Source organism: Ambystoma mexicanum, chromosome 8, assembly GCF_040938575.1.
Source record: "Ambystoma mexicanum isolate Mex_15411 chromosome 8, UKY_AmexF1_1, whole genome shotgun sequence".
Lineage (NCBI taxonomy): Eukaryota > Metazoa > Chordata > Amphibia > Caudata > Ambystomatidae > Ambystoma > Ambystoma mexicanum.
In genome coordinates this window covers 1,456,615,358-1,456,637,077 of record NC_090929.1, presented here as the reverse complement: position 1 = coordinate 1,456,637,077, position 21,720 = coordinate 1,456,615,358, and the positions used below count along the sequence as shown (strand labels likewise).

The window sequence follows — 21,720 nt, the reverse complement described above, 5'->3', positions numbered from 1 at the left end:
CACATGATTAGATCAACACTATCAGGAAAGCCAGAAAGGTGCATTACCAAATCTAGTGAAATACTTTACGAACAGGGAGCATCCAGATATCAGACAGGACCATGGCAATGGCTGAAGAGAGCCGTAAAAGGGAAGTCCAGCAGATAGCAACCAGAATGGGCTCCATCTCCATCAGCCCAAGAATCAATCGTGACCAACACATTATCAATGGCCTCATGGAACACCCGAGGACACTCGCATCTCACCAATAGAAGAAACCAGGACCTGGCGGGTTTCGACATATGCCTCCAGGAAACCTGGCTGACAGAGAAACCCAGCTTAGACAGGTACGAGATCGAATTCTCAGCGGTCACAAGGGGCTTCTTCGGTCAACCGGACGCCTCCTCGCAGTTCGGTTCGGGTCTGGTATTAAGATCTCAAAAAAACTAATAGTCTTACGGAATGCTTGTAGTCCTTACAACTTGGACTTTCCTGGACATAAGGACTAGAAAATCACATACATCCCAACTAGCGATTATAAACCTCTATTGGAATCCTCCAAAAACCACAATCACAAGTTTCTGTAACCAGGTAACCAACGCCATCGACAGCATCAGCATCGAATTGAATACAAGCTACATAATCTTATGCGGAGACCTGAACGCGAAATGCAAGCTGGAAAACGCTGGCCAGATCAAAACCAACCTGAAACTGTCGACAGAAGAAAGAGGAACTGCGTGGATGGCATCGATGAACTCACAAAACCCTCACAATGTGGCATGGCTGAAACCTTGGGAAAACATCATCCCAAAGTGGGAGCGCGAAAACTCCAGGGCAACACTCGACTATATCTTGGCCTCCAACAGCCTATTGTCACTGATCGAATCATTCGAAATCATCTGAACCACAGAAAGTGATCATTATCTGCTGAGAATGACATGGAAGTCAGCACATTTTGAGGGCGAATTGTTCCTTCTGTCTTTAGAAGCAAACAGCCAACAAACCACACTTCGTCTAACTTCTGCCAACATCAAGACCATCACGGACCAATATGAAAAAACTATAGCAGGCAAACCAAAAGGAACACGACGCCCAGACTACCTTCCGCTCCTACTAAAATTCAAGGCTAACCCTAAGAAAAACAAGGGATCAGGCAGAACATGTAACCATGAGTTCGATCGAGCTCTGGTAGGAAGAAGAAAGAGCCTAAGGAAAGCGAAAAGAAGAGCCAAAACAGAGAACTCTGAATCCGCTAGGCAAGATTGCAAAGACGAAGTAAGTGGCTATAAATCATGGCTACACACTAAGCACCAAAAAATCCAGCGACTTCTGGGCACTCATTAGGAACACAGACAAGAACCAAGAAAAGCAACTAGCAAATTCAGTCACTGAGGAAAACTGGATCATCTTTTTTTTTAAAACTGTTCGCACTTCCTTTGGCCCGGATACAAACACCAGCGCAGAATAGCAGCGGTTCATGGGTTAATCTATCCGCTGAAGAAGAAATCCTAGACACTATTAAACATCTTAAATCCTCAAGCGCTCCGGGGCCAGATGGCCTTTGTAACAGACCTCAAACAGCACCCTGACGACTGGGCAAGATTCATCAGCATCTTATTCCAGCACTGTGAGTCACTAAAAGCAATCCCAACGTCATGGACCCAAGCAGTAATAATAAGTACCACTGTTCAAACGCGGTAACGGGGAAGAGCCAAAGACCTATCGCATTGTTGGACATAATTGGCAAAATTTTCGCTGCACTGTTGCTCCAACGTTTCCAATCATGGGCGAAGGTATCAGCTGCACATGATCCATTCCAGATGGGCTTCTTAAAAAACGGGGGAACATCCGTGAATATCCTGTTGCTGAACTTAATCAAAGCTAAAGTCAAGCAGGGAGCTCCGCCAGCGTTTTTGGCCTTTATAAACCTTTCACAGGCCTTTGATAGAGTGGACAGGAGTCTGCTCTGGTCTAAACTATAAAAACGAAATATTAGACCCAAACATCCCACTCCACACGGCAACCAAACTTCGGGTCAGACTCAACAACCAAGGATTGCTGTCAAATGAGATTCCTGCTGAACGCGGGGTCAAACAGGGTTGCCCCTTAGCACCAGCCCTTCATCAGCTTCTTGGGTGACTTTAAGGACACAGAATCCTCAGTTCAAGCATTTCCACCAAAAATAGGAAACATTGTGTCCCGCCTACTGTATGTTGATGATCTAATTTTGTTAGATCAGACAGAGATTGGCTTGCAGCGTCAACTGACTAACCTGGCGCAATACATAGGCTAAAATAACCTGGAAATCTACAAATTAAAAACGAAAGTTATCATTTTGACAAAAAAAAAAAAAATCACCCATATAACAGACGGAACAGGAGTTGGTTCTTGGAAAACACCAAGATAGAAGTAGTCACACACTACAAATATCTGGCCATAACGATTGATGGCTCAGCATAAGAAGCGACCATGCAAAATGTATTGTGGGGTAAAGCCAGGAATCTAGCGGCACAAATGAGAGCCATTGATAAGCAATATGGTAAATTCTCGCTGGTTCCTGTAATCCAATTTTACAAAGGCAAAGTCGTTCCAGCCTTAACCTATGGAATGTGAGCAACCCTGACCATGCCGAATTCAATCTGGGTAAAACTGGAAGGGGTACTGTGGAGATCAGTCTTGGGCCTCCTGAATTCGGCTTCTATTGCAAATATCAGGCACGACATAGGCCTGTTGTCCTTACTATCAACAGTTGAACAGAATTCAATGCAATTCTTTAGAAGAATCCTTCTTCCAGACACACTCCGTATCTACACATTTATTGCCACAGAGCTCACAGTCGGTCACATTAACATCTTAAAAAAATGGTCCTTGAAGCAAAAAGCAATGCTAGAAGAAATAGCATGTACGGAAGAAGACCTGGTTTCGAGTCCTCGGAGAATAAAATACAAAATGGAACTGTTGGACTGGATTAACACGGTCAATAAAGCCCAAGCGAACAAATTAACCACACACCTGCCGCCGAGCTTCCTATCATATTGTTCCAAATTTCCAGATAAAGGACTCATGAAGATCTTTTTGAGAGCACGCCTAAACTTACTTCCTACATGGGAAATCCTGTGTATCAGGCTGCAGTCTGGGCCCAAGGAATGCAGACTATGTTCGACATCTGAAGAACCTGAAAACCTAAGACATCTATTGTTGCACTGCAAAGCATTAAACCAGGAAAGAGTTGTTGCCTACCTTTCGCCTCTTGGGATGACCTCTTCGGTTCTGGAAGACGTCTGGTGGAGCCGATTACTGTCTGGTGAAAATGCTAAATGGACCATCACGGCAGCAAAACTATTGACAATCGCTTTCAGCAAAATCAATCTGCAGAAAAACCAAAGTCCTACAGGCTGCTAAGCATGAGAAACTTCATCTACTTGGAGAAACTTTAGCGTTCAGTTCCTCCTTGTAAAAATCATAAAGTGATTATACACAAGTAAAAAAAAAAAAAAAAAAATTGATGGCATGTCATGAATTGGAGTTCGAGACATGCTTCAACCCCAACACTGCTCTGCCATCTTGAGGAAGGGTAGGCTTCCTCTCATGTACCCTGACTGCCCCACAAATGTCAGTCAGGAAACCGACTGATGACACCCATTAAGGAGCATCTCTGCTCACATTGAATACCTAAATAGGAAGACAATATTCACTTTGACGACTGGGAATTTTCACAGCGTTGGTATTCAGCAGGCCCACTGTACACACCCCTTCCACCCTCCCTCTTAACCCTCATCCTTCCCTTTTCCCCTGTCCCCCATAGCCCTCAAACTGCCACATACAATTGCAAAATGTCCATTCACCAAATGCGGTAAAAGGGCTGCACAGAAATGTGGGCATATGTACGATACCTCTTGCAGCATTCCACATGCATTGAAAAAGACCCTGCAGTGTCTGTGGGCAGGACCTTAACCAGCTGCTACGCATGGGCTGAAAAAGTCAACTGATTGCATCTTCCAGATGTGGGGGAGACTCCTCAGTTAAACCTATTTGCTGCTGCAGAGCCAGAAATGCAGTTTTTATTCAAGTAGGCTTGCAGGAAATGGCTCACTGTGGGAGGCATTTGGGATTCCCTTGTCTAGATAAAGACCTGAACCTTTCCCCAGAAACCCCTTTTTTGGAGGGTCATGATGCATCTTCAAAGGCCACATTATCTGATGATCATCATAACTCTAGCTTAGTCCAGGCTAGTGTGGTTCTTAGGCTTAATCTACAAAAGAGCTGATCTGCCAGAAGCCCAAACAGGCACACCAGCACAAAAGCTACAGTAAAACCACCATAAACATACATGAACCTGGAAGCTGAGTTCGAATAGTTAAACCTGCCTTAGGAACGTTGACGTATCCTTGTAGTTAGATCCTCATGCACAAAATACATAAAGTGGAAAATATTTAGCACATGGCACGAGCAAAACAACTTTAGTGCTCCTGATCCCGCTATAAAAAGAAATAATTTAGAACCTGCTTCGATCATGTCACCTAGTGTATTGGCCGCTTTCTCTTTTGCACCTTCCCGCAGGTGTGGAAAATGCATGCGTCCGTGGAACCTAATACCATCTGGTCACGGGTCAGCCCTTTGCAAAGAGCTGAAATGAAACATCCTTTTTGATGGCAATCACCTCTGCAGAAAATGTGAAAAAGCCTTCCTATTACAGCTTTATTGCTCAACAATAAAGTGGTCTTTAGAATAAAACAGTTTTTGCGAAAGTACCCTTTCTGCGCAAATGAGGTAGACCACTAGACGTGAGGGGTACTCTTGAATGATGAGCCATCATGGACATCAGACAGGGTGCAATATACTTGTGTGCCCCCTTAACTACAATTACAGAACCAAAGACTTTAGGGAGTCCACTCAACTTTGCCTTTTGGAGGAGCAAACCATGGACTGCCCATCTCTAAGCAAGGATTGGCAATTTGGATCACAGCAGCCATTGCCTTATGTCACAAGAAAGCCAATCGGCCCTACGGAGGCTGCTCATGTTTAACGGGCACGTACAGTGCCTTCCACAGCCGTGCTAATGGGAGTCCTGCACCAAGGCTATTGCAGGGCAGCTGGCTGGGGGTGCTGCATAGTTTCACCGGCTCAACTGCCTGGAAGTTCAAGCGCAAAGTAGGAAGGCCAAGCAGAGTAGCAGACATTTAAACAGTCTGCCGCTCACATATGCTATCAATGCATACACACAAACTGTTTTGTCAAGCATGTGACTAACCTTTGAAAAATCCAATGGGAAAAGAACACTAGTTCCTCACCACCAGCTCAAGTGTTGGTAATTTACATAGATCAAATGCAACCCTCCCACCTACCCGCATTCATGCATGTTACTCATAGAATATGAGCATGATCTCTGGATTGCTGCGTGGGCTGCCACCTGCATGGTGGTGGGGGAAAAAAGCCTAAAAGAAGGTGTATAGGCACTGTAATACATTACAGAGCACTTCCTGGCAGAATAGTCTAAGCATGTGAAGAAAATATGAAAAATGCCAACACTGGAGAACTAGTTAGATAGTGTCTTGTTCTTTGTTGGACCTTTGTTCAGGGTTCTCATACACAGCTGCACCAGCAGGTTTCTTGCTTCCACTGGATTACTGTAGGGAGAACTAATTAAGCAGTCATATGAAGGGGCATACACTGGCCATATAGCTTGCAGAGCAATCTGCAGATCTGACAATTCTATACTGAACTATGCTGTGAACAAATAAAGGCCATGTGTAAAATCATACAGGGGGGCCTCTAGGTCAAGGAAAACGAGGGCAATATGAGGTCTCATGCAGCAGCTCGATCTGTTGCTGGGCCAGCTTCCCAGGATACCAGTTAACTCTCCACATAGCAAGCATTCACAGGCTAGGTGCAGGGATGTTACACCAGTTTTACGATGGGTGTTTATCCACAGAATTCTGTTAAAAAAAGTTTTGTTTTAAAAAAATAAAATGTGGGGGTTTCTACCTCCAAACCCTGAGTCATTTACCTATGTTTTTATTCCTGAAGCCACCCCCCCCCCCCAAACCTTTATATGCTCTTTCTCACCCACCCCAAAAATGTAGAAAAGTTTATTCCGGCAAAAATTCTGAGGAAAAACACTGGTCGTAAAAAGGTTTGATGAAAGGACATCGTACCCTCCTCTTCGCAATTTTTTTTTAAAACTTTATTTATCTTTGCACACAGGTACGGTACATGTTCATGTATACTTCTTTACATTTCACTCCATACATCGTATATCATTATTGACCTTCAGATTCTACATTTTCATTTTCGTCCTTATCCGATAAATATTGTTTAAATCTTGCCCATATGTTCCTTGGTCTAGAAGAGGGCAGGACCGAGTCTATATATAACTCTTCCATGTCATTAGTCTACACCATATCCTTCTCCCAGTCTCTTTTGGTCGGAGGGAGTGCATGTTTCCATCTTATTAAAATCGCCCTTTTAGCTATCAACAGACCCAGATTCAGTAATTTTTTCCAGACTGGATTCATTTTCCCAACCTCTCATAGTATACATCACCTCGGTGTCCACTCAACTGGCTGGTCTGCCATCTCATCCAATGCTTGACAAACCCCAGCCCAATACTTTTTCAGTTGTACACAAGCCCAAAGCATATGGTATATATTGGCGTCTTCTTTGTTACATCTCGGACAAGTACCAGGATTGTCTGGATAGATCCGCTTGAGTTTAGCGGGGGTATAGTGGATCCTGTGTATTATCTTATAGTGCATCAATTTATATCTGGAGTTGCACGAAACCTGCTTAGTTAATGCACAAATTAGGGACCATTCCGGATCATCTATTTGCTGTCCCAGATCACGATCCCATTTATTTCTCGCATTGTGTGTTTCCTTTGGGTGTGTCTGCGCTATGAGTTTATACAAAGTTGAGGGTGTTATTTTCTGTTTCGGCCCGGTAAACATGTATCAAAGCCCAGTATTTATCTCTGGCTCATTTGCGAATGTAGGATATATCTCCTAACCTGCATGTATTGTTTGCGTGTATACGTGTCACCCACCACTTCTTTTATATCCCCCCCATTGGACAAAGCGTTTTTTTCCAGAAAGAGTTGCCCCCATTGAGCAATGCCTCTAGCGCTCCAATGTTTAGCTAGTTCCCCATTTAGGGTGAAGGGTGAGAGGGGATCCCCCCCCCAGAGTGGCATGCTCGGATGATATAGCCTATCTGTGCCATAAATGTCTACTATTTTGGCCCATGCTGTAGTTGTCACTTTCGCGGGGTCTATCGTGTTAGTGTTTGGGGGTCGGTCTGGTCAGCTTGTGCAGCAGTGTAGTTGCCTCGCGTTCTTTTCTCTTGGGCGGTGTGCTTGCTGGGTTAAGGAAAAGTGTGGCCCATTGGGTGGCGTAGTGTTCCTTATGCTGTAAGGTAGTATAGTTCCAGATCTGGTGCCATCAACACCCCCTAGGGAACGTATCAGTTAATGTTTTCCAGCTCAGTCTAGCATGCCCTCCCCATACAAAATCAACGCAGGCGCTGGTAAATTTTGTAAACGGGGCACGACCCAGCCAGACCCGTACCGAGCTGAATAGATAAAATAGCTTTGGTAGTATTATCATTTTAATTAGTCCAATTCTTCCCATCTTTGACATAGGTAGAGCGCTCCATCGCTGTATTTTGGTGCATAATGTATCCACCAGGGTACTATAGTTCTGGGCTCGGGATAGTTGGGGTGTTCTGGTAATGTATGCCCCCAGATAGAGAATATGTGAGGGGTTTCATACAAGACCATATATTTGTAACGCTCACCTGGTTCCCTCGGAGGTGCGGGTCTTGACTGGGCGGTGAAACCGTCTTCAACGTTAGGCGTAGGATTCGTTTGGCTCCCGGATTTGGCCCCTTTCTCACCGAAAGTTTGACCTGAAGGGTGAGGTGTCTGCAATTGGAAAATCAAGGTATTAGTGGCTGGAAGGTTGGGAGAAGTTCCAAGCCCCTCTCTCCCCGTGGTACTTGGTCGATTGTTGTGCTCACCTTAAATAGGTGAATGCTGGGCTCTCCATCCTGCGTCTTGTGCAGGGGCGCTGGGTCCAGTTACTTCACTGGATAAGAGTTCAGCCTCTTCATTGCAGAGAGTAAGTTGAGAGCGATGCCGCCGTGAGCTGCACGAGCGTGACTTGTAAGTATTAAAGTTCCCTTTAGATTGCTCTCTTCAAATGTCTTATCTCCTTAATGTCTATGTCTTTTCCCTTTCAGATGCTGTCGGTGCCGAAGAAGATGCTCCCCCAGGTTCGTGGCAGAGAGCGTAACAAGATGGTGAATACAAAGGCACGTAAGTAGAAAGGCTGCTCTAGGGCTGTAGAATGCACCTTAATGTCTCTTTTGTCTTTACAGGTGCCGGAATACAGCGCGAGCAGAGTTGGAGCGAGCGTAACACAGGTAAGAAGTTTTGTAACTAAGCATTACTAACCAATGTTCTTCGTCTTTGCAGGCCCGATGCCAGACGAGAAATGCAGAAAAAATGCCTTGGATGCTGCCGATGGATCGGGTAAGTTGAACCGCTAACTTTGCCTTTGCCTAACCTGTGCCTTTTGTTTTGCAGGAGCTGCTGAAGATTGAAGATTGGTTCCCAGCAGGTAATTTTCGTATTCACAGGATCCGGAACTGAAGATTCGCTGGAGCTGACACGGTGAGCGTCCTGCTGCAGATGCAGAATAACGCGAAGCACGTTGCACCAATCGGGTGTGGTTTAAATAGTCCATAGGAGTGCTTAGGTGTCTTCTTCCACAGCTTCGCCCAGGCAAAAGAGTTCCTGCTTCCAGAAGGGGTCCAGCATCAATGATCCAGGGAGTGGTGCCTGCCCCACCCAGAAGTAAAAGTAGTCCCTGCCAGAAGAGAGTGAAACATCATCTTGCTGGTAAGTAAGCAGCATGGTCTGCTGCAGGTAGGTCCACCCAAGCACTTTCACACTTGTTATGAGCCCGGCGCTTCCTGTGCCGGGACGGGTCCATGCTATGAGCCTGGCACCACTGGTGCCAGGACAAGGTCCAAAAGGTCCCTATTGGGACTTGCCGGTGCCGATAGTATATGTTATGAGCCTGCTTCCAAGGATGTTGGGTAGGTCCTGACTCCTTGGAAGCAGTGGTCATGACAATATTTCAGTGGGTTGTTTTGTATTTTTGGTCAGTGGGAACATCGGACTTGTTGGGGTTCATCCGTAGGCCCGAGTATTCTCCAAATCTCTTAACCTCGGCCAGGATCTTACCCAGCGATAGTTCTCGGTTTTTGAGATACAAGAGGATGTCGCCCACATATAGCGTAATTATTTGAGGATTGCCGTCTAGTGGTAGTCAACATGAGCTGTAGCGTGACCTAAGAATGTCTGCTAGGGGTTCTATTATTAATGCGAACAATAGTGGGGAAAGTGGGCAGCCCTGACAAGTACCTCCTCGTAGGTTTAATTTGTCCGTTAAGTTCCCATTCACTCTTATCTTTGCATGGGGGGGATGAATATAGTAGTTGTATCCATTTTATAAAGTTAGGGCCAAATCCATAGTTCAACACACCAAATAGAAAGGGCCATGAGACAGTATTAAATGCTTTACGCATGCTTAGGGATACTGCTATTGCCTGCATCTCGGGAGGCAGCGTGGCGAGAATTTTATGACCTTTTCCAATATTTGTTGCTGTTGATCTGCCTGTGATGAACCCCGCCTGGTCTTCATGAACCATGTTGGGCATCAAAGGTGTTACTCTGGTGGCTATAATTTTAGCAAAAATCTTTGCGTCTGTATTTATTAGTGAGAGTGGTCTATAAGAGCCACAGTCTTCTGGGGGTTTCCCCGATTTAAGGAGTAGCGTGCTTCCTCCCATACCACAAGTAACCTAGGGGTCAGTTCCTGGGAAAATTTCATAGAATTCTGCCCCTAGGCCGTCTGTTCCCGGGGCCTTCCCATTAGGGAGTGCTTTAATTGCCTCCATAATTTCATATTCCGTAATCGGACCTTCTAACGAGTCTCTGGCAACGTCGACTAGTAGTGTTTTTGGAATATGGGAGAGGTATTGTTGAATCTCCTCATCAGTGACATCACTTTGAGGAGAGTATAATTGTTCATAGAACGTGTAGAACGTCTCTATCTTGCTGTGATCTGTGGTAGCTGTGCCATCTGGCATGTATATGCATGGTATAGTTGATGGGCCTCTTTCTCCTCTCACTGCCCTAGCCAGTAGTTTCCCTGGGCGTTCCCCTTCCCCATATCGGCACGCTGTAACAGGTCTGTCAAAAAACCTAGTTTCTTGATCTGCTATTTCTATGTATTCGTCCAGTTTAGTCTTGATTTCTAAGGTGAGCTGTGTTGATGGTGCGTGCGCCTGTTGGGTTTGTAGAGTGTTCAATTGGGAGTCCAGTCGCTCTAATCTACCCCTGATATCTTTAAGAATTCCGCACTCCGTGGACATAGAGTTACCCCTTAAGCATACTTTAAATGCTTGCCATAAGATAGCTCAATTGGTTACAGAGTTTGTGTTCATTTCGAAGGACTCTTGTATGTGTCGCAACATCGCGTCCTTGTAAACCAGATCTCTTAATGCCGCGGGCTTGAATCTCCATGGAGGTCTGAGTGTTGTACTACCAGGGAGTCCTAGTGTTAGTTTTATTGGTGAGTGATCAGAATATGTTCTGGGGCAGATATGGGAGCTGGAAGCCCATTACAGAATAACATCTACTAGCCATAAATCTATTCAAGAATGCATGCCATGCACCGATGAATAAGATGTATATTCTCTTTTAGCTGGGTTTAATGTTTTCCATGCGTCTTTTAGACTTAGATCTTTCATGTGTAGAAATATCGTCTGGGCTGCCTTCGTAAGTGTTCTGGCTTGCGTCGATGTGCGGTCTGTGGTCACATCCAGGATGGTATTAAAGTCTCCTCCACAGATCAGAGAAGCCGTTGGGTATTTCGCTATTTTATGGAATTTTTGGGAATAAAATAACGGGTTGTCAATATTGGGCCCATATATATTCAGGAGTATCTCCATCATAAAACGTGCCATGAACCAGCACATATCTCCCTCGGGTCGCATTCTGCATATATACATGTAAACGATAGGGATTTGTGTATCAGGATGGCTGCTCCCCTCACTTAGAGTACCTTGTGACATATTGATGAGGCCCCCAATTTGGCAGCCATTGTCCACTTTGTTGTGGGCCTATATGCGTTTCTTGTAAAAAAAAATATTTTGGGCGATTGTCTGTTAATATATGCCAATATCTTTTTCTTTATTCTGTACCCCAAACCTCTTACATTCTAGCTCAGCATCATGACATCATCTGCACCTGTTTTAGCCATTATCTATATATTGTCTGTTGATATATATATGAGGAAACATTATGGTTATGTTATTGTAGATCTCTGCAGTTAGTGCCTGTGTGCATTTTTCTTTTTTTCTTGTAACCTTAGTCTTAACAAAACCAAACCCCAACAGTCCCTCCGTGATCCCTCCCCGCACCCTCACAGTTCCCCTAACTTCAACCGTGCCCATGAAATCCCTCCCTCCCTGCCCATCAACAACCTGCGGTCCTGCTATGGGGGAAGCTGTGGCGGCTTCCAATGCCCTTGCCAGCTTGAAATACTAATGAGACCAATTCTGCATGGTTACTCAAACTCGTATATCTTAAATGGGGTATTGCATAGCAAGGTTATTCATCAAAGTTGGAATGTTTTACCCTTTACAAGGCCACCCGTGGGTGGCTCTCTGTGTCAGGAACAATAGCGTAATAAAAAATAAAACTTGAACGTGTGTACTATTACATAACCCCGGGTCTTTATGAGTTCCCCTCTTCTCGTGGCTGTCTTGCTGGGGTCGGAATGTGTGTTTCGATGAGTCGCCACCTCCTCCGGGAATGTAAAGAAATAGACTTTGTTTTGATGTTGGATTTTGAGTCTCGCTGGGTATAACATTGCATATTGTACTTGGCGCTCACTCAACAGTTTTTTGACTCATGTGAATAGTTTCCTCTCCTGTTGTACTGCCAAGGTAAAGTCAGGGAAAATGCGTATAACGTTCGCCTCCCACCGTAGCTCTTGTTTCTCTCTTGCAGTTTTCAGGATCAAATCCCTGTCTCTGTAGTTTAACAGACGGGCTATTATTGGTCTGGGGTATGCTCCGGGCTTAGGTTTTGGGGCAAGGGATCTATGCGCTCTTTCAACAATAAACATCGGCGACCAGCCAGGATCTCCCAGGAGCGTACGCAACATTTCTTCTATGGCCTTCTCCATTGATGCCTTCACTGCATCCTCCAGAACCCCCATGATGCGTACATTGCTCCTTCGGGATCTTGCTTCCAAGTCCTCACATTTGGCCTTCACCGTGCACAGTTCTATTGCCATGGTGGATACAGTTGTCTTCAAGCTTTCAAGTGTGTCCTCTGTGCTTGAAATCCTCGATTCTGCTTCAGTAATGCGTGATGTTTTTTCCTACTGTGCCTTAATGGTTGTTACGTTCGCTATTATTCCATCCAGTTTATCGTTCAGTGCTGAAAAGCCCTTTTGCATGGCTAGGAAGACCGCCTGGGGGTCTATTGCCGAGGTGACCGGTGTCTGTTCTCGTGGGGATGCCTCTGTGTCCATAATGTGGTCAACATCTTTCTGAAGCGCCATTGTAAATGTACCCATAGCACCCTTGCTCTTTTTGGACCCAAAGTTTTTTGCCATCGTATCTCTTCACAGTTTTTAGTGCGGTCAGGACCAGAGAGACAGACTCGTCGTCCTACTTTTCAGGGTAGCTGTGCTTCGTTGGATTCGGACCAGTCAAGTCCCCACGTGGCGATTCAAGGGGATACGCTTCAGAGGTCACGGCACTCGTCCGCACAGATTGGCATCACGTGTATGTGCTACGTTGTTTATAATTGTTCCATATAGCCTCCTCCGCCTCCTACACAGCTTTGTAGTTCACACTGGTATAAACAAGGAGAGGTAGTTGCAGCCGGGCCAGCGGAAGGATGCGTTAGTATCGTGCAGAGTTGTGTTCTTCGTTATCATCTAGCGTGCCACAGACTGGTCGCAGGTCACTTCCCTGATCTCCCTTGGCGCCCGTGAAGCATAGATTGTGAGCCGTGGTCCATCCGTCGGATTAACGAAGCTAGCCAGGCCCCAGTGTCCTGTGGCAGGATGGGGAGGCCAGTAGATGATCCACACATGGGGAGCCGACAGCTGCCACGGCCCCCACAATGACTGGGCGGTGATGTGTGCTATCCCCCGGCTTCCCACCGTCTAGTTGCACGCTTTTTTGCCTCTGGAATGAGCTAGTATATGGGTGGGGTGATCCCACTCCCACCACCTATGGGTATCACCTGGTCCGTGGCCGCACGATGGCCGTAGGTCACTGATATTCAGTTGCCATCTTTTTGCGGGCCTCGCAAGGTTATTCCTGCTGAGTCTGTTCAGACGTCGAGGGGGGTGCGAATGGGGCCCCTCCCGCGTAGTGTGGGCTGGAGATGGAGGAGGGTGCCCCCAGCGGGACATGCGTAGGCCCCAAAGCCTCCCCCCCAGCCCCCGCACGGCCCGATCTCCAGGACCAGTGAAGGGCCGAAGTCCCACCGGGGGATTGGGGCCTTCCCTCAGCCTGCCTGTCCACGGTCCCGGCGGGAACAGAGGGCGCAGGGGCGCGGAGCGTTCTCTCCTCCCGGCCCCGCGCACCGCAGCAGCCGCCGGCCAAGCCCAGCCCAGGGCCAACAGGTCTATATCAGCAGGGTGGGCGTAGTAGGAGAGGGGGCCGCAGGCGCTCAACGGGGACCAGAGAGCCCGCGCCTACCTCCCGATGCCGGCAACTCGCTCGCCCATCCGTCACTCTCCCGTAGGATCAGCCAAGCCTCAGCACATCTCTCGGCGGTTTGCCGGCTCCCGCCACGAAGAGAGCACAGGGACAAAGTTGCTCCAGCTCTCCGCCGTCACACGTTCCTCCATAGCCAAATTTCACATGTGTGTCCCGACACTCTCGTCGCTCGATCTGCTCTATTATTTTAGCAAAATCGGTCGATATTGCGAGTTATAATGGCATTTCAGGCCTGGATTCCTCCGGAGCTCACACGGGAGCGGCCATTTCTCCTTGTGGGCAACAACTCCCCCATACTCTTCGCATTTGAGACACAGTACTCAATAAGGGACTGGATTAAAAGGATACATTGTCATGTAAAAACCAGGGTTGTAAAACAAACTATTCACACAAGCTAACTACCCAACAAGTAGGTTCCATACCTTCTAAGATCATGGCAGACTGCATGCACCAGGTTAATTCCCATCCTCCCAAATATCAAACGACCCAACACCTGCTTCATACTTCACTGAACCAGAGACCACTGGTGATGTGCAAAAAGGATTAGCACTCACCAGAAATCTGGCTGAAGCCTACTCCAGGTAATTTGTCGATGGACCGGCTAAATACTTTGCACACTGCACTGAAGAATGTCTCAACAGTTCAAGCGTGTGCACGATTGCTCACTGCAAGATGTTGAGACATCTACAAACTGAGGTATGAACTTTTTCCAGATCTAGCTACATCCATAGCAAAGTGCAAATACTAATTTCAGTATTGTGTTCGATTCACAAACTGCAAGGCTTTTCTTTTGGCAGGTTCTAGTCTGAGAATTGCAGAAAGGTTACACAGTTTATGAAGAAAGAGCCACAGTTTAAAACACACTCTACAATATTGCCCATAGATCCTCCCAGCTTTCTGATATATGGAATCTGGCCTTTCAGGATCCCATGGGAGTAAGTGGAAGTGCTTAGGCTCTTCTATTTCCATCTAGCGCTTCATGTTTTGTTGTGCAAGTATTGCTATGGCACTTTTTGCCTTGCACTTAGGCAGGGGGCTGCTGTGCCCCTTGTCCTCCATGCCCCATGCGCATCAGATGCTTTGGACTAATCAATGGTGATGGATGAAAGGCATCCTAACCCAAAACATCTGGAGAGCCCTTGTCTAAGGCTATTATACTTGCCCAAAGACTGTCACTATTCCTCCCCATGCTCATACCCATAGAGTTCCCCCAGTCTTTAAAATATGTAGATCTCCAATCTAGAAGCAGTCCTACTTCAAGTTCACTGAAATGGCCATTTGCGTCCAAATCGAAATCTCAATGCACATGTGAGCCCAGGGCGAACCAAAGCTAAGCACACAATCCCACATTGTGCTCTACACTGCCCCTGTTACAAGGTCTGCGTGCAAAGTCAGCCTCGTCTTTACTCACGCTGGATCCGCTCATCCCATGCTCACCTTCAGAGGCTCCCAATAACACCATGTCTTGGTGAGATCCGCTAGGAGCCCTGAAGACCGGCATGGCTGAGGGTACTGAGATTGGACCAGGAACCACTTCAACGACCGCCTGGAGAACAGAGGGCCTAAGCCTCCATTCCATACCAGTTGAAACATCTACCACACCTGGTTTTCAGTGCACTCTTTACTGTCTGATGGCAGCACACCACTATTACTGCATGTCCACTGTCATTGGTTTCATCTGTAGTCAATTGACCATCAAAATGCAGTTTCCACCAGAAAAAACCTAATGAAAAAACCTAATGTGCTAACGCGCCACTGTTTTTTAGTCTGGCATAAAGCAACATTTGGCAATATGTGGCTAGTGCAGTGTAGTTCCTAAATGTCTGCAAAACAATTGCATTGGCCTCCCAGAAACTACCAGTTTATCGATAATGAAACTCCAAATCAAGTTAATGGCAGCGCATCAACACATGATCTGGATAGTATCCATCCCTTTGAAAACTTGAATGCCGACTCATTACCCCCATTCAATTTATCTTATCTTATTTATCTATCTTCAAAGACAGGAACCTCGAGACAAGTTACATGTGGAACAGTGAACAGGAGGATTCATGTACCAATAATGATATCAGAACAGTGTTTGATATACCGTATTCAGTCACAGATTAAAACAAAGCTGTTCCTCACCTAAAACAACCCATAAAACATACACACATGTCGGACCTTTATTTGGATGAGTAAAATCGACCCCTACCTATTGTGGCCATTATTGTACCAAGGAATTGTATGGCTTTAGACTGGTGTATTAAACCCACCCAACAGGATATTCTGATCATGGTTCATTGAAGGAAGTACCATAGTACACCAGACACACGATTGGATTCCAATAATCAGATCTCCAGCATACATTAAGCAGAGCTACAAATGCATACTATAGCCTGATCGCTAACCAACCTCTTGGCATATGGGCAGGGGAAATAAACTAGGCCTGAAGCTTGCATCCAATGTTTATTCCCATTTATTTTACAAGAACAATGCTGTTTGCTGTAGATCTACACCTCAAACCAATGTACACCACTACAACACAGATCAGCGCAATCACAACCATGGATAAGGCAGTCTCATTGAAATGTGTAGGGAATTCATCGACTGGAATCACGATGGGACCTGCAGTAAAACAATAAAGAAAACATTAAGTGGTTGATGTTTAAAGCAACAATGAAAAAGCCAGAGCACTAATGACCTGGTCCTTCAGTTACTTCCTTCTGGCCCAAAGCAGACAATTTTAAGTATCCCACAGAGCACACAGCATACAGTGAGACACGAGTCATGCCCTATGTGAAGTACACGCTAAGGCAATCTTGAGAGATGGCAGCACAAAAAGAAAGGGGTATGTGGACATGTTGGCATGGTCTTTGCCCTCCTTGCTTTTGTCTTGCTGTACTGATCCTCTCGGAAAGGAGGCCTTTTGTGCAAGCTACCTTCAAGAAAAATAAGGTTTAAGATATGACAGTTTATATCCTCACAATAAAAATTGTGATATTAAATTTAGCTCTGTGTACTGATGCAGTACTGTGGCCGGGTTTTAACTTAAGCAGCAGAGTCCAGTCTTTTGTCTCAATCGTAGATGTGGCTATGTATGTTTTTAAAGTAACGGAGGCCCTTTATGCCAGAAATATAAAATGCTAAATTGTCTGTGGAAAAGGACCCCTTTCTGTGACTGCATTTGACAAAATAAATAGTTCTTCCGGATCAACCGATTGCCAGGATCTGTTGCATAAGAATTAAGTTGGGTTTTCGCTGGTAATATGTTAATCACATGTGCTGCATGGCCCAACCATGCGAATGGAACTCTAGTATCTGACGAAGACCAGTCTATAGCATGTCCCGCTATGTAAGAGCCTTTCACGCTTTAAAGCAAAGGTTTGAAATAGTTCTTGACAACTGTACATGCACATGAATGTTATCATAACGAAGGTCTTATGAACAAGAGTAGGCTCAATTCTAAGATGAGAACAGTTTTCTGTAGGTGCTGTATCTGAAGGAAGATGAACAAACATTTAGTGCATTATTCGGATTGGTTGTTTCGTGAAAGTAGCATTGATTTCTTCATAGCATTACTTCTTGCTATGCGTGGTTTTCATCTTTTGTAAGGGACACTGCTTCTCTATTCTGGAAGGGCATACGGCTTCCAACTGAAGACTGAAAATATGAAATTCAAATCATAAGTGACATGTGGCATTCATTTTACACTTTACAAGCCGGCATTAAGTACACTGTTTGGGAGCGGATGGTTTCCTTCTGCTAATTGCAGGAAGTGTTCTGGGTGTAATTTAATACATTTACCTTGTTTAATACACAAGCATATCAACTTACACTTGCCCACTGCAACCTCTAGCCAGTGATTATTAAGCCTACGCGACAACATAAGAACCCTTGGTAGACATACGGGATACCAGTCACTTCATCAACACTGCGTCTCAGGAGCTTGTGAAAAAAACATCGGAGCTAAAGGCACACTTAATTTGCCGTTAACAGAGCAATGTCCTGGGGCGTGGCTACGAGAGCCATGTAGGAGAACGCGTTCCAGCGGAGCTCCCGAGATCCTGAACAGATCCGGGCAAATTAGTGCGGTGCGACTGCTTATTGAATACCGACGATACGCATGCCAGCGTGTGAAAGTGCTACCTATGCACTGTCAACTTTTGGAGGACATAGAAGCTACGGCGGCGAAGATTGGAGAAGAAAAGTCGAGAGACGTTGAGGACAAAGGGCGACTCAAAATGGCCGACATAGGCCCGAGACGGAATAGAAAAGAGTAGCGGGAAGACCTAACCAGGCCAGCGTGCAGTGCGCCCACTCATCATTCGGAAGACCTGCACATCCCCAGAATCATGTCAAGTAAGGCAGTGCGACCCAAGGCGAAACAGCCCACGCTGGACGACTTCACCAAGACGTCCCCGGGCCCGGACGCCACCAAGAATAAAGATGCATCGGCCGTGGGTGGCGCGACGCCTTCGAGCTCTAATCAAGAAATCCTGGCGGCGATTGTGGACCTGAGAGCAGCCTGGGAGTCGAAACTAGAACTGGCTGTCTCTGAATTAAAAACGGCATTGGACCTCAAAGTTGGGGAGGTCCAGGAGGACGTCAATCTGCTGAGACAGGACGTTAGGGTTCTGGCAGAGCGCACAGAGTCCCTGGAAAAAGAAGTTGGCCCGAATACGGCGGACTGCGCCACCCACAAGGCAAAACTGCACACCCTAATTCAAAGGGTGGGCAACTTGGAAAGTAGAGCGGAGGAGGCGGAAGGACGAGCCCGTCGCAACAATATCCGCATTGTGGGCCTACCAGAGGGGACAGAGGGCCGTGACCCTACAGACTTTGTTGAGACCATGTTACTGCAGGAGATACCCGGAGGGGCCTTATCCCAAGGCTTCGCAGTGGAAAGAGCGCATAGAGCCTTAACGAGGAGGCCGCCTCCCGGAAACCCGCCTAGACCCATCATTGCCAAAATTCTCAACTACCGCGATCGGGAAAGAATATTGGAACATTTTCGAAAAGGAGGCACGATCAAAAGAGGAGCAGCAAACATCACGGCGTATCCGGATTATACTCTAGCTGTGCAGCGGAGCCGCATGAATTTTGGGACTGTGAAACTGAGGCTGAGGGAGGCAGGTTATAAATATATGTTGCTTTACCCTGCAAAACTGAAGGTTATACAGGCGCATAAAACTTTATTTTTCGAGACCCCAGAGGACGCCATGGAGTGGCTCGACACACAGGGGTGCCCCCAGGAATCGGCGGACCGGCCCCAGAAAGACTCTGAGGAGCTGCGGAAGGCGTAAAATGGCGTCGCAAGATGGCGCGACTCAGGGACTTTGAGACTTGATTATAGTCGGTTCGGAACCTTCGGTATGGAAGGTCAGTTGGTTGTACTGTTTGTCGCAAACACTGGGATTATTATCGAACGGGAGCCCCATGGAGCGATACTCTTTCTCCACAATAGCTTAGGTGGCCATTAGGGCGACCTCACCCTACTGGGCTCTGTGCACTGATCGGTGATTGCGGAACTAGATGTGGGGGTGCCTGAGCTCTGTTGTTGAAGCTGGGCAACAGTTGGGGTGTGTGGTGTTGGGGGGGAGGGCGGGTGAGGGAGGGGAAAGTGAGTTGGGGTTTGGTTGTGTGTGTAGTTAGTTGGGGAATGAGCTTATTCGCGGAGTGGCTGCAGTGGGACGCCTTCTGTGTCATGCGAACTGCTGGAGGTTCCTGCAAATGGGGTGGGAAGACACATAATTGCCATGGGTGACCTTAAGATTGCCACCTGGAACGTCCGCGGACTCAATAATTACCTGAAAAGAAATAAAGTCATGTTGTATCTTAAACGACAGAAGATCGACATTGCCCTGCTACAAGAAACGCACCTGACTCAACATAAACTAGACCTTGTAAAGAAAAAATGGGGTGGCACGGTGGTGGGCTCCCCGTACTCGGCCTATGCTAGGGGTGTGCTGATCTGGGTGGCCCTGCATGTCCCACTCAGAATTGTACGAGAGGAGGTAGACACGGAGGGTAGGCTGGTAATACTAAGGGCACTGATTGAGAACAGAGGACTGAGTATTATTAATACATATGCCCCCAACCAGAATACTGCTATATACTTCAGGACTTTATGTACACGCCTGGGCCCGTACGCAGAGGAACCGATTATCTGGGGGGGGGGGACTTCAACTGTGTTCTTGACCCCAAGATAGATAGGTCCGACAGTAAAGTGGACAGGCCCACCCCGGCGGCTAGGGCTTTACGGGTACTATTAGACCATTTTGGACTAGAAGATGTCTGGAGATTGAAACACCCCACTGCCTTGCAGTACTCTCATTATTGGGCCCCTCAACAGTTGCATACGAGACTAGACTATTTCTTTGCCACGCCAGAAGTGGCGATAGCAACTACTCAGATTGAATACAGAGCGAAGGTCCTGTCGGACCATTCGCCCTTGGTGATGGCCTGGCAATATGGCCGCCCCAGAGGGCGGATACCAACATGGCGCCTTCGAGCGGAGGCGCTCAGAGACCTGGTCTTCAGAGAGGATATTAGAGAGGCGATTATAAGGTACTTTGAGGAGAACACGGGCAGTGTAGATTGGGCTAGTACACTTTGGGAGGCCTTCAAGGTGGTATTGAGGGGCGACGCTATTTCCAAATCAAAGGGCCTTCAGGGGGGGTTCTAGCTGAGCTGGAGAAAGTGGAGAAAGAATTGGAGCGTGAATGTACCAGAGCGGGGGGGACACAGACCTAGTAATCGAATTACAGCAACGATGCTCGGAACTTTGGGAGCGGCTTTGTGACCTCAACTACAGGAAATACGTGGAGAGGCAGCATGCAGGCGGTGACAAAACTGGTCGCCTACGGGCATGGCTTTATAAGAGGGGAAACCCCTAGGGCCCGATCATGATGATAGAAAGGGAAAATGGGGAGGAGGCTCACACTCAGGAAGAGGTTAACGCTGCTTTCTTAGATTATTATAAAGCGCTGTATGAGGACAAAGGGGAAGACAATCTGGATAAAATCAGGGACACACTGGAAGATATGGAATTGCCTAGAATTAGTGCAGAGGAAAGGGAGGAGTTAGATGGTCCCATTACGCTAGATGAACTGGAAGAGGTGGTGAAACGGCTGCCTACTTGCAAGACCCCGGGCACTGATGGACTCCCGAGTGAGTTCTACAAAACATATAGCGCAGAGATACTCCCCCCCTATGCTGGAGATGTATAATGTATGATTTGAGGGAGGCCGATTGCCGGACACGCTCAGAGAGGCGCTGATCGTGCCGCTACCCAAGCCTAACAAAGCCGAAACACTGTGGGTCGTACAGACCGCTGTCGATGTTGAACCAAGACAGTAAGATCCTGACAGCGGTCCTGGCGGACAGGCTACGCAAGGTCATCGGCAGACTGATACACTCGGATCAGACAGGTTATGTCCCTGGCAGGAATATAAACATAATCATAGGCGGCTCCACCATGTGATCGAAGAAGGGAACAGAAGAGATGAGGTAATGGCAGTGATCTCCTTAGACGCAGTCAAGGCATTTGATTCGGTGAGGTGGCCGTGGCTGTTCGCGGTCCTGGGGGAATACGGGTTCGGGCCAGGCTATATCAGATGGGCGAGGCTGCTGTATAGCCAGCCAACGGCTAGGGTGCGCACGGGATCGGTGATATCCGATAAGTGGCGCCTAGGTAGGGGTACTAGGCAAGGATGTCCTTGGTCCCCGATGTTATACATATTGGCCCTGGAACCCTTAGCGGTATATCTTAGATAGCAATATGACCTGGTGGGCATCGAGGTGGGAGGAGAGAGCCACTTGATATCCCTATATGCCGATGACTTGCTGCTGTACCTAAAATATCCAGAGGAGAACCTCCAGTATGTTTTGGAGGTCATGCAGAAGTATGCCGAATTGTCCGGCATAGCGGTTAATCCCGGCAAGTCG

At 46.9% G+C, this 21,720-nt stretch overlaps 1 protein-coding gene across 1 annotated transcript in view; it reads right to left on the bottom strand.

Annotated features, from left to right (window-relative positions):
- Window positions 1–16,226: 16,226 nt before the first annotated feature.
- LOC138473107 (zona pellucida sperm-binding protein 2-like) overlaps window positions 16,227–21,720 on the bottom strand; it is an 895,281-nt gene continuing 889,787 nt past the window's right edge. The window contains exon 18 of the mRNA XM_069611626.1: window positions 16,227–16,398. Within this exon, the coding sequence (XP_069467727.1) occupies window positions 16,250–16,398 (149 nt within the window). The 3' untranslated portion in view covers window positions 16,227–16,249. The remainder of the gene's footprint in view (window positions 16,399–21,720) is intronic.